Source organism: Neomonachus schauinslandi, chromosome 12, assembly GCF_002201575.2.
Source record: "Neomonachus schauinslandi chromosome 12, ASM220157v2, whole genome shotgun sequence".
Lineage (NCBI taxonomy): Eukaryota > Metazoa > Chordata > Mammalia > Carnivora > Phocidae > Neomonachus > Neomonachus schauinslandi.
In genome coordinates this window covers 89,902-102,879 of record NC_058414.1, presented here as the reverse complement: position 1 = coordinate 102,879, position 12,978 = coordinate 89,902, and the positions used below count along the sequence as shown (strand labels likewise).

The window sequence follows — 12,978 nt, the reverse complement described above, 5'->3', positions numbered from 1 at the left end:
CCTCGAATCCAGTGTGGCCCCGGCATGCCCGGCTCCAAGTCCTTGAGCTAGGGGTTCCACAAACCCTGCCCCAGGGCATGCGGCCCCTGCTGCCCACCCCCATTAGGTGAGAGGGCCCCAGGAACCAAGGGCAGGAGTCTGGTCCCCAAGCTGAGCTATCAGGTAACTTCTAACAGGCCCCCTATGGTGACGCCAAGAACCGAACCACCACCTGGTAACCTCGCTCTAGAATCGGGGTGCCTGGGGTGACCCAGCTCTCCCCAGTGAGCAGGGACTGCAGCGAGGACACCACTTCATGGCCGCTTCCCTCAGATGGGCTGTCCTCTGCCGTCCCTGCAGCCCCAGGGTGGGCAAGGTGAGGTGGTACTGAGCCCCACACCCCGGGCGTCCCCACATCTGAGGACAAGCCCACCGTTGGCCTCAGAGCCTGCAACAGGGGACTCCTGGATCTTCCGCAGCTCGGGGGCAGAGAATCAGGGCTGGCGAGGCCTGCCTTTGCAGCCTAGGGGACAAGAGGGGCCATCTGCCACCACCCGGGGCCAGTGGTCTCCTTGGTGCAGCCGCCACGCCAGGCTGCTGCTACCTGGCACCTGCCAGAGCACAAGAGGAACCGTAAGTCCCGGCACGCGGTGGGCTCCAGGCACCTCACTCCACACACGCACGCACATCCTGTGTGGGCAGGGCAGGCGGCCCTCAGCCCCTCCCAGAACGCGGACATGCAACAGGCCGACTCGAGTCACATCTTCACGTTTATGCCTCTCCCAGGGCCCACGGCCGGCCCGAGGTCTGAGGGTGTGTGTGTGTGTGCACATGCACCTGCACACACACCCCACGCATACCCGGGAAGGGGCCGGTTTCCACACGGGGGCATCCAGGCCACAACAGGGCAAGTTCTCTCTCTGAAAGCAGACACGGGTGGGCCGGGATAAACAGGGTGAGAGAGCAGGTAGCGGCCGCTCCGGTCCCTCTTCTGGAACCAGAATCCGGTGCGAGCACACACCGGGGCCAGCGGAACAGGGCGCTCCACTCAGAAGGACACGGGTTTGCTGATCATACGCTCAGACGGGGGCTCGGTCATCCCCATGCCCACTGCCCACAGTCCGCAGCCCAGGCAGAGGGACAGGGAACTGAGAGCACAGGGCGAGATCCAGAAAGGTGACCTACTGCTGCCCAAACCGTCACGACCCACTCAGATTTTGGTCCTAAACGCCAAGGTCACTGTTCCCGAGGACCACTACCAGCTGGAGCCACCACCCTTTAGAGCCAAGAGGAAAAGGAAAAAAAGGCAAAGGCCGCGGCTCAGACCGCCTGGCGGGGCAGCGCCACCCTCCTCAGGCAGAGGCCACGGAGGGGCCGGCCAAGCAGGGCTTGGCTCCATGTCCCCTGTGGGGGCCAAAGGCCAGGCTGGCTGGGACGGCCGGCAGCTGCCGGAGCACGTTTGGGAATTACGGGGTATTGCTGCATCCAGGGTGACAGGCTGAGCACCCCAGTCTGAGGGAGCCCAAGGGCTTGTCTTCTTTGGGGGGATCCCATTCCCGGAGGAGTGCCATGGGGCTCTCGCACCACGGATGCCACGTCCCCGGCAGTGAGGAAAGCACGTGTGGGCAGGGAGGGGAAGGACGGCCTCGGCGAGGCAGCAGCAGAGGGTCCTCACTCAATGAGCTCCACGTAGTTGGCAGGAAACATGCCAAAGTGGCCGTCTGGCCCGTAGCCACGCCACCAGCCCTCGTCGATCACCTCGATGCCCGTGATGAGATTCTCGGGGTCGAAGGAGATCTCCGTGTCGTCAGCTGCGGGAGGCGGCACTGGAGCTGGGGGCCTTTCCCGACGCCACTCCAGCAGCCAACGCCCACCCCCCGCCCCCGACACACTTTCCAGCACAACCGGACCCTGGGCCCCCCAGTTCCGCACAGCAGCCTGCTCCCTGAGCCTCCAGCCAGGCCACGGGGGCCCGGCGTGCAGGTCTGCCCACCCCTCCGGTCACACTTTTGGGCTCTAACACAATGCTGGCAACTGGGGTTCCTGCCCACAGACGCTGCCCGGGGTGCACGGGAAGGCCTGGGCTGTGCAGGGCGTCCACCCCGTCGTGCCCTCACCCTTCCGTCCCCCCACCAAGGGAGCCCTGAAGCCCGCCTCCTGACGTGGGGCCCTGCAGCCTGAGTGGCCGGGCCACCGCACATTACCTGCCTGGTAGTCGTATAGGGCCCGGGCACAGAGCCCTTTACCGCTCAGCCCCGGGTAGTGGTCCGCGGGCTCAGGGCCGGCGCCCTGCTGCTGCACCTGACCCGCGTGGAAAAAACAGAAATCCGGGGTCCTCGTTATGGGCTCACACCAGGCTTGGGGGGAGGGGCACAGCACACAGAGGGCAAGGGCTGCAGCCATGCCACTGCCCCCACGATGTCCCCCCACCCCGGGCCTCCCGCGGGGCAGAGGAGTGCCAGACCACGTATTCCACGGGCCTGCTCCAATGGTAAACAGACTCCACATGCAGCGAGTCGTCGGGAGTCGGGCATCCCACGACTGGCACAAAGAGGGTGTCTCTGGGCACACGGCCCCGTCACAGCCGCGCCCTGCCACAGGGAACCCACCGTCGGGGGCTCCTCGTACACAGCCTCCTCTTCTGCCTGCGCTGGACACAGCGGAGCACCGGCCACTGGCTCCTCACGGGTATCTGCACGGGACGGCGCAGCCCGCCCTGAGCCCCGGTAAGGGGAGCGGACACCCTCCTTCTCCCTCCCGCTCTCCCACCCCCAGCACCGCCTCCCCCTCCACGGGGTGGCCAAGCGCCTTGCCTGCCCTGGGCCTCGAGGAGGCCTGGGTGGGCTCTGTGCTGCGCTGGGTCTCCTGTTTCTGCAGGAAGGGGCTCCTCAGCTTGCCTGCAAACAAAGGTAAACACACCAGCGTCGGACGAGGGGAAGACGAGCCGTGTCTACTGTTTCTGTACCCTGCACTGCCTGGACGGCGGACCTGCCCCAGGACAGGGGCTGTCACACAGACGGAGGGGGTAGGGGGACGGGGGACGGGGGACACAGGCGCTGCAGAAACACATCACACATAGAACGCTTCGAGCAGCCCCCCAGCGTGGGAGAGCTGACGGTGCTGCTGTCCGGCGTCCTTGGGGGCCAGAGAGCTGAGTGACAGAGGCTCCGGGGCCCAGCCACCACGTGCAAGCTGCACCACAGGTTAATGGGGCCGGGCTGGAGGGTCTCCCTTCTGAAGCCACACATGGCCCTTCTTTTCCAGGTCTCTGCAGGCTGAGGCCACGGGCAGGAAAGGGACACCTGCGGCCCAGGCTCCCCTCCCAGAAGCCACTCTTAAGTGCACACGCTCTCCTTGCTCACTCACCTCTGTCACCTTCTGACGCATCTGTCGCTCCCTCTGGGGACCCCACACTGGGACCCCGGGCTCCCCCTCAGCCTGCCCCTGCCTCGTGGCTAGACCCAGCGGGAAGACTCACCCGGCTGGGGGCTAGAGATGGATGTGGTGGACACGGCCCTCTCCTTCTGCTTGAAAATCTCGCGCGGATGTGCTGTCTGGCTGATGGGCTCCTGGAGGGGTGCGCGTGGACCCGGCAGTGAGGAGGGGCTCACGGGCCTCGTCCAGGACCGGGCTGAGGCCCACGCCGGCCACTTCTGCCCTTCACTGTCCTCTCCCCTGCCACCTCCAGCTGGCTGCAGGACCCTCCCCCTGGCACAGCAGGAACACGCCCCCGGCATTACTGCAACAGACCCTCTCGGGGGGGTGGGGTGGGGGGAGCACCCCAGTCTCACCTGCTCCTCTCTGCTCCTTGGAAGTACTTCCTGCTGCTCACTCTTCCTGCCGGGAGGGCAGAGGGAGGAGGGAGCTGCAGCCCAGCCGCGGCCCACTTGGCACCCTCCCTCCACCTTAACTCTGGGGCCTCACCTCTGGGGTCCGGCCTCACCGCCCGGCTCCTCCCGATAGCGCTGCTCGCGGCGGGCGGCCTCCCGCAGCTCCCGCTCCCGGCGCTCCTCCTCCAGCCGCTGCCGCTCCTCCTCCGCCCGCCGCTTCTCCTCCAGCCTGCGGTTCTCCTCCTCCTTCTGCAGGGACAGCCGGGCCCGCCTGCCCCACTCAGCACCCGCAGGGCGGGCCAGCTGGGCCTGCCCTAAAGCCCCGGAGCCCCCCGAGCATCCGTGCAGCGGCCGGGAGGGGCCGCCCACCAGCCTTGCGGCCCAACCCCGCTCGGCCTCCACTCAAGCACAGGCGCGTACGAGAACACACGCACCCCCTGAGTTTATGGGGAGAAAAACCGAGCAACGGCGCGCAAGGCACCGTGGCACCTGACCCACCCAATCTCTGCGAGGGGCAGCTGTGCGCGATGCGCCCGGCAGCACTCACCTCTGCTTTGGCCCAGAAGCTGTCTTTGCCAACCCTTTTGATCTCAGATATGGCGTTGGTCTTCTGGTACACAGAGCCCTGCGGAGAACAGAGGATCCGCTACGGGGCCGCCCTCGGGAGCGCAGGACACCAGCAAAAACCGTGGGGACAGCGCCCAGCAAGCAGCAAGACGGCCCGAGGGCCCTGGAAACCGCCGGGCAATGCCGAGGGGGTCTCTGGCTGCACCAGGCCCCTGCGGATGGAAGCCCGTCCACCAGCCTCAGACAGCTGACCACCGTGGCAGTGCCCAGAGAAATCTCCACAGACCCCAGCCGTGCCTCGGGGAACTGGGCTCCCCCATAACTGGGGGGTCTCGTGTCTGCCCCTGACTGGGAGGGCCCTGCCCATCCACCACCTCAAGTTCCTCCATGGAGCCGACCATCCGGGACTGTGCAGGACACGCTGGTGCCGTGGCCTCGTGACTGGACTGTCCCTGGGCTGTAAGAGGCTCCAGAACGGCCAGTGGAACCCCCAGGCAGGGTAGAGAGCTGCTCCTCAGGCCCACTAGCGCCTGCCCCACCAGGGGGCAGCTCCGGCTTCCGTCCGGCCCGGGGTCACCATCTGCACCGTGATCTGGCTCAGGGACCGGGAGCCAGGCAGGCAGGAGCCCAGCCCCACGAGGGAGAAACCAGCCCGTCTGCTGGCTCCTGGCCTGTCACCCTCGGGCCCAGGCAGCACTCACCACTGGGGCCTGGGGGCCCGTGTCCTGGAAACGGCTGCTCTCCTTGTGGAAGGCATAGTTGGCACCCGAGGCTCTGGCCACCTTCTGCATGATGCATTCGGGCTCCACGTCCTCCTCGGCCCGTGCGTTGATGGTCACGTGGGCCCCCTGCGGCGGAACAGCACTTAGGTGTTGCAACTCCAGGAGAGGACAGGATGCACACCTCAGTGTGCACAATGTGGACAACTGCTGCCCAGGGCTGAGGTCAGGACACCCTGCTGGGAACCAGCACACTCTCCTCAAGGCCAACAAACCGCCTTGAGGCAAACACGCTGCACTTGTCCCAGCATGGGCACGCGGTCTCTGCGCTCCGTGGCCCTGCCTACGGCCTGTTCCAAGGTGCCGGACACCCCCTGCTGCAGGCCCAGGCACCGGAGAGCCCCTTTCTGATTCATGAAAGCGAACTTTACAAAGGATCTGGAAACATATTTTCTACAAAAAGCAAGCTACCGATTTCTTCTTCCTCTTCCTTTAAAATTTCTTAAGTTTTATTTATTCAAGTATCTCTACACCCAACCCCGGGCTTGAACTCACAACCCTGAGATCGAGAGTCGGTGCTCCTCCCACTGAGCCAGCCAGGTGCCCCAGCCACCAATTTCTTCTTCAGAAGTCAGACCCGTGACCTGTCAGTTAACACCCAATGAGCTCGGGATCCTCTTTCAGCTCTCACATGGAGAAACGGAGGCTTATCTGCAGAAGTGTTGGCACACTAGAAATCAAAGTCCCGAGGGCGCCTGGGTGGCTCAGTCGGTTAAGCGACTGCCTTCGGCTCAGGTCATGATCCTGGAGTCCCGGGATCGAGTCCCGCATCGGGCTCCCTGCTCAGCGGGGAGTCTGCTTCTCCCTCCGACCCTCCCCCCTCTCATGTGCTCTCTCTCATTCTCTCTCTCTCAAATAAATAAATAAAATCTTGAAAAAAAAAAAAAAAAAAAAAGAAATCAAAGTCCTGAGTCTCTTTGCCAGTAACCAAAGACACGCAAAGTGACCTGACAAGCAAACCGCAAATGCTTTTGGACCTAAACGAGGTTCCACTCTGAGGACTGATGTTAATACACACAAAGGTGGGCTGGAAAGGAACGCGTAAGGGACCGGGCACACTGAGGTGGCTGGGCACACGCAACTCTCCCTCTCCTCCAGATCCTGACAACACGGCCGAATAAACCCTCACAAAACCAACGGAAGCCCGGGCCTAGCCTTGTCCCAGGACTAGCTGCAGATGATCCTCCCTGGGCTCGAAACGGACAGTCATCCATCCTTCCTCCCGCGGAGGCCAGCCTGCTGGTGGCTCTGGCCGCAGCGTGGCCTCCTGGGCAGCAGCCTCTGGTCATGCCCTCGAGTCCAGGGAGAGCATCGGGGTGTGGGCACATTTCCAGCTCTGCCACTGCTGCTCACGCACACCCAGGCACCTTGGGAGGCCCTCAGGGGGCAGCCTCACCTTCAGGAAGCTGGCCATGGTGCTGACGTGGTTGGCGCACGCTCCCTTCCGCACATCGTTCACACCCTCGCCCGTCTGCAACACAACACACCCAGTGTGACCCTCCAACACCCGCAAAGCCGCTGCCCTCCCTGGGGGCCCAGCAGAGGGAAAACCGCGACCCCAAAGCAGAGGATAAAGCGAGCCCTGCACCTCCAAGTCAAGGAGGTTCTTGAGGCAGGATGACCACCAGCTTCCGCTGGGAGCGGGGGGAGGGGGGAGGGCTCGGAACTTCCCAGTCCTACCCAGGGGTCCCATGCTCTCTGAGCCTTCTCCAGGCCCTCTGCTCCCTCAGGACCACTCTGAAGGGGACAAAAGCAAGGGTGTCCTGCGACTGTCCTCTATCCTCGATTTTGTAGGAACAATTCTGGGCTTGGGGGGGAGGAGGGTGGGATTCTGGGCTGGCAAGGCCCCCACTGTCCTTGGGGCCACAAGGACTTCTCCCACTCTTCTGTTCATTCACCGTCTCCGAGCTGCCCTGAAGGCAAATCCTCCTCCGCTCCGATCACAGAAGGCAAAGAAGGAAAGAAGGAAAGGGAGTTTTGCTGGGTCACACCCAGATGAGAACTCAGGGCACCCCCGTTCCACGTACCCAGTTGATGAGGACAAACTTGGGCAGGCCGGAGTTGGGGTCCTTTACCCTGCAGAAGGCGTACATCACCTTCCCGCTGTTGAGCTCCTCCACCATCTCCTCCAGGCCCCCCTCTGCAGCAGGCATGGGGTGGGGGGTCAGCGGGCCCAGCACCTGTGGCCGGCCCCGCACAGCGCCCACAGCAAGGGAAACCCAACCTGCCTCTGAACCAGGGTTGTCAGGGCCGCCTGCATTAGAATCAGACTCCTGGTCCTGCTCCCATTAAGCGGACTTACAGGAGCTGGGGGGCGGATGGAGCCCCAGGATTTGCATCTGTGACAAGGACCTCAGATGATGGTTTACACACCCCAGTTTAAAAACCATTCCTATGAAATCCACGGGGAGTTCCGGAAATAAAAAATGTCATTTCTGCTACAAACTAGGCACCAGGCTTCCAAATGGACCGTGTCCGCAACAGCCTGCCTGGACCCCACAAAGGGCCCTGAACAGGTGGGAATGTCCTGCAGCCACGCTTGGGCTCAGCTCTCAGACCCTCCCCGTAAAGACGGGGGAGTGGTGACGGGGGCACGGGAGCGGGCCCTCCTCAGCCACTGTCCCGACACGGAGGTTGTGCTTCTTATCAGCACCCCCACACCCTCCCAGGCTGCGAGGAGTGTAGGGGCAGGCCCGAGCCCCCACTCTGGGCATTCACAGCAGAGCCCTGTGAGCGGCACTGGGGGTGGTGCCTGAGGCACCGCAGGGCGCAGGACACCACGGCCACCTGCGATCCTCCTAAAAAGACGAGGGAGCGGCTTTCTAGAACAGGCTACCGGAACCACTCTATGGCAAGCGGAGAAGGCAGTGCTGAGTGTTCGCTGAGTAACAAGGCGGTGTGTGGCTCCCCAACTCTGACGCGACTGTGGGGAGGGTCACGCAGGGACACCTTCCGTTCGCTGTGATGGCTGAGATGCCGGCCGCCAGGGAGCAGTGACGGCTGCAACGCTCTCCCCTCCCCCACACCTGCCTCCTGACGCCCCCCAACCCCCGGCCTCACCGGGTCGTACTCACCCCCAGTGCCGGCCACACGGATGTCATTGCTGTTACCCTCATAGGTAAAGAGAGCCCTGAAACAAAACACAAACATGTTAGCTCTGTGACCTGAGTTCTGGGGGTCGGCTGCCCTCCCGCACTAACCACGAGCGGAGCGTGGGCCCCACTCTGACCCGCGAGGCAGGAGCTCTGCAGGGCCCTTCTCAGTTCTTAGTGCAGCGGCTTCTCCTGAGGGACAAACCTATGAAGGGGAGCCTCCGTCTACTTTGAGAACACTAAGCTGTGAAGTTTGTTTGATTTTAAGTAGGCTCCATGTCCAACGTGGGGCTGGAACCCACCACCCTGAGATCAAGAGTCGCATGCTCTACTCACTGAGCCCGCCAGGCGCCCCAGAGCTGGAAGGTTTCATAAAGGCAATTTTCTGCACCTTCCTGAACCCAAAGCACCCCAGGTGGAGCAGGAAGCCGAGTGTGCACGTTAGGCAGCTGGGAAGGCCGCCCAACGCCCTCGTGCAGGTCGGCTCTGTCTTCTGAAAGCCTGAGGAGTTGTGGAGCAGGTCTCTCTGGGCTTGGGACTCTTCTGGAAAACCCAGAAGCCACACGGGCCATGACTCAGCATGAAGTCAGGCTTCTCACAGGACAGACTCCTTGGTTAGGCAAAGTTCTCTTTCTGGAGGAGCCATAACTCTCCATAGGTGACCTTGGGCTGCCCCTTTCTTTTCCTGTGAGACTAATTATTCCTAAGAACTCTGGGAAAGATTCACGCTTGTGAACTGGAGCCCCAGAGGAGTTGAGGAAATATGGCAAATTTTATCACACCTGGGGCATGGGAAGTCCCTTGACCAGAACAGAGGTTAAGCACGGAGAACATTCTGGAAGATATGGCTTATCCACAGTCCACATGGAGCCCAACCATCAACACCAACTCTGCCGCAGTTCAGCTCCGGGCAGTGCTGGCAGACCACAGGGTAGGGGTGCTGACCCAGCAGATAGCAAGTCAAAGGCAGAACCCAAACTAGCGGGCCATCCCCCATGATCTGAGCACAGGCTGCCAAGGAGGGCCAGCTAGGGGCTGCGGGGTAGGAGTGGGACAGGAACCAGGACGCCTGGCTGGCTCACTCGGTGGAGCGTGCAACTCTTGATCTCGGGGTTGTGGGTTCGAGCCCCACACTGGGTGTAGAGATCACTTAAAAATAAAATCTGAAAACAAAAAACCCGAATCTGACAGGAACCAAATCAGCCTCCACTCAGCTTCCCCACAGCCTTGCTAAAGCCACCGGGCAGAACTGCCTAGCCTGAGAAAGTCTGAAGAAAGGAGACCCAGGCCCCGAGGGTCTGGTTGGCATGGGGGGACAGGTCTCTGAAGAGAGACACTAAAAGGAACATGCAGACAAACAGGGATAAGACGTGGGAGTTGGTGGACGTGCAGATTCTGGTGGCCAGGGTCCTGGCCAGCCCTCCTCCCGGGGGAAAGAAGCCCTTACATCTCGAAGCCACCAAGCCCTGGCTGCAGAAGACGGGGACACTAGACAAGCAGCAGGGAGCAGAGATTGCTTCCAAGAAGGGACCCGGCAGCTCGTAAGAGCCAAGCTCCATGCCTGCCGCCTGCCCTCCAACTCCACTCCCCTCCACCCAGGGCTCCAGCCTAAGCCACCTTCATGAATGTTCCCAGCTCAGAGGCTCATTCCCACTTTCAACGGACTCCCACCCTTCTTTCAAATCACCGTGGAAGAGAGGTGTGCTGGCCTGCGCACAGCTCATGGAGTGTGGCGCATGAGCGCCTTGTAACTCATTCATCTCTTCCAAACACACCTACTGAGAAGCTGCTCCTTGCTGCTCACAGGCATGAAGCTTCCAATAAATCCCCAGAGGCCCTGACCATGGAACTTACTTTCTAATGGGAAACAAAAAAAGAAACACAGCGACACCAATGTCCGGTCAGGCAGTGAAGTGGGTGCTGGAGGTAAACAAACGTGCCTCAATCTAGAACAATCTGGGAACCGGGACAAAGACCCGTGGTGGAGAGCTGATACACTTGCTCCCCGCCCCACCTGGCTTCAGGGCCCAGCCCGACGCCACCCACTCTGCCTGGGAAACCTTTCATGACCCACCAAAGCGGAGACCACCTCCTCTTGCTGGCACCCTCTACCACACCTTCTGTACCCTGCTCAGGTCACTGTGCATCCGGGCGCTGACTGCTGACTGTTCTGGGGACAGAGACAGGGCCCAGCCCTCTGGTGCAGAGAACGGTGCCAGGAAAACCAGTGAAGGTGTCTGGCACGTGTCTGGGGAAAGTCACACAAGGAGCCAGGAGTCGAGGAAGGCTTCTCCAAGAATGCTGTGTCCGAGCTGAGAAGTTTGGGGAGCTCCCCGGGACGATGTGGAAGGTGCTCTAGAATGGGGAAGCAGCAAGAGCAAGGGCTCTGAGGAGGAAGCAGCTCGCAAGTTTGAGGAAGAGAAAGAAGGCCACCGTGGTGGCAAACAGGTGTGGCCCCAGTGTGGTAAGTGGGAAGGGTGGCGGGAGGGGGTCCGGAGCCAGCCACACAGGGCCTTGCAGCAGAGGTGAGATGTCTGGGCTTTAATGTGAAACAGGAAGCTGCTGAAGTGTAAGCACAGGAGTAACATGGTCTAGATACTTGTTCAGCTAAGGAATGGGGACCCGCCACACATTATCTGTTGAGATGCTTAATGGCTGTGACAGTGAGAGCAGAAACTGGGGGTCATGCCACTGAGCGGTATGACCTGGAGTGCTGCCAGACGGGTGGGCTCGGACGCAGGGAGGGGAACGAGGCTCAGCACCCTCACGAGGGACAGAGGGAAGCTGGGCTGGGTGGTAGCAGATACTTCTGAGAAGAAGCCCGAGGAAAAGCTAGGAACACGGGAGGCCTGAGCTGCCAGCTGGGCTGTGGGACATGATCCCCAAACCAGTGGTGGTCCCTGAGAATGAAGAGACCTGAAGGAAGGCAGGAGGCCCAGGAGTCTCGCAGCTACGTCAGAAAGGGCTGCACCAGATACTCAAGAGCGCATAAAATAGCAACACCCTAACTGAGCAGGACTGGAGAGGGGCAGAGATGCTGCCAGCTCAAAGGCAGGTGGCCGCGGGTGGATGTGAAATGGGGCGCTCAGCGTGGCGATCCGGTCAGCAGGATCTGGAGTAACAGAAGAGGTGTCACGGCCCTCTGAGAACAGGAGAGAGGTGGGGTAGGGAGTTGACATCTAGAAACTCTCAGAAAAATAAGTGCCTGAAGTGTGAGTGAACTTCCTAAAGCATTATGAGAAAGAGAAGGTAGGGAAATTCCACTGGTCACCAGACACCCTTCCCAACTACTTAGCTGTGTTCCCAACAGAGGAGCTGCTTGGTTCCCCCGCAACAAGTCCCATCAGGGTCAACGGTGTCCCAGGCACGAGAGGAGTCTGCACATCCAGGCAGCAGGTGCCCTGAAGCTCTTCCCCAAAAGGCCCAGTGCACATCCTCAGTGCACAACAGAACACGGCGCGAAGGCCGCAGGGAACACGGCGAGCAGCGAGCACCAGCGCGTGGAGACCAGCCAGGCACAGCAGCAGTCACCCGGAGAGGGGCCTGCCCCTGCCACGGGAAGAGGCTCCTCACAGCCGGTCACCTTAGTTCACCATACTCAGCATACCTCTTAGGACTGGAAGTGCTCAAAACTGGTCAGTGCAAACAACTGAAGCAGGCGGGAAGTGACCATGCGTAGCAAGCAGAGGGCTGAGCCTGCGCGTGGGCTGCCCAGGGCTATCCCAGAGACTTCAGACCTGGCTTCCAGAGTCAGAAAGCCCCATCGAGTGCACGAAGAGAACCACACACTGACGGCCTAGGGGAGGGTGTCGGGGAGGTGGAGGGATGACGGGGTCTTTCTCCAAACAGGCAGCCAGCATCGCTGTGTCGCTCGTCTCCCATAGGGAGGGGTATTCTTGGAGAGAGGGAGACTCTGAAATCCACATTCCCAGAAACCCAGAGACCCCAACCCCCGACCTGACCTCCTGCTCCGCCGCCTGTGGGGCAGGACTCCCGCTCCCAGGCGGGGTCCGGGCGCTCAGAGGCCCCTCCCTGAACGCAGCGCTGGGAAGACCCCGGGCACGGCTTCCGCTCGGTCAGGGACGGCTGCGGGGAGCCCCTTGGTGCAGGGAAGTCCCCGGCAGGGAAGGAGAACCTGGCGGAGCCACCCAGCCCAGCCAGCCGCACAATCCAACATGGAGGCCGGCGGAGGGGCGGAGCCGGGGAGGCGCGGGCCCCTCACGCTCGGCGGGACGGCTGGGGACGGCGACGGGGACAGCGGCTCGCGGGGCGCGCGCGGCGCAGCTGAAGGGTGAGCGGGGAGCCCCCGGGAGCCCCCTCCCGCCCCGGCCCGCCCGTCCCGGCGCCCACCAGTCAGTCGGGGACTTCTCGGCGACCACCCGCACGTAGGCTTCCTGCAGCGCCGGCCCGTTCCGACTCAGGTTCGCAGCCATGACCGACCCCTCAGACCCCTCGCCGCCGCCGCCGCCGCCGCCGCCGTCGCCACCGTTTCCGGGCCCCGCCCACCCCCGCGGCCGGAAGCCCCGCCCCCGCGGCCGGAAGCGGAAGCGAGGGAGGGCGGGCTGGCGCGGCCGGCGGCTGTAGGGGTGTACGCGGTTCGCGGGGTCCCTGGTGGCTGCGTGCGTTTCTCTCCTCTCTTGTCGCAGTCAGCGCACTGGTCTGAGAATCTTGGGCTCGTGACAGCCTCTGTGTGGACCTCCGACATGCGCCTGATGTGTGACTGAGGCGTGC

General features: G+C 62.4%; 1 protein-coding gene across 3 annotated transcripts; it reads right to left on the bottom strand.

Annotated features, from left to right (window-relative positions):
• Positions 1 to 731: 731 nt before the first annotated feature.
• Positions 732 to 12,751, bottom strand: DBNL (drebrin like). Of its 3 annotated transcripts, none has more exons than XM_021703652.2 (13): positions 12,598 to 12,751; positions 8,230 to 8,285; positions 7,183 to 7,295; positions 6,552 to 6,626; positions 5,078 to 5,224; positions 4,357 to 4,434; positions 3,904 to 4,058; positions 3,771 to 3,816; positions 3,458 to 3,548; positions 2,793 to 2,876; positions 2,589 to 2,671; positions 2,184 to 2,271; positions 732 to 1,790 (listed from the first exon to the last, which is right to left on the bottom strand). In XM_021703652.2, exons 1-13 carry the CDS (start codon positions 12,678 to 12,680, stop codon positions 1,651 to 1,653), a joined length of 1,239 nt encoding a protein of 412 aa, XP_021559327.1. In that variant the 5' UTR covers positions 12,681 to 12,751; the 3' UTR covers positions 732 to 1,650. The 3 variants fall into 3 exon arrangements, with proteins under 3 accessions (XP_021559327.1, XP_044775858.1, XP_021559326.1); XM_044919923.1 differs by having other exon boundaries at positions 2,184 to 2,280; positions 2,562 to 2,671; positions 3,458 to 3,533; XM_021703651.2 differs by having other exon boundaries at positions 2,184 to 2,280; positions 12,598 to 12,750.
• Positions 12,752 to 12,978: the final 227 nt, after the last annotated feature.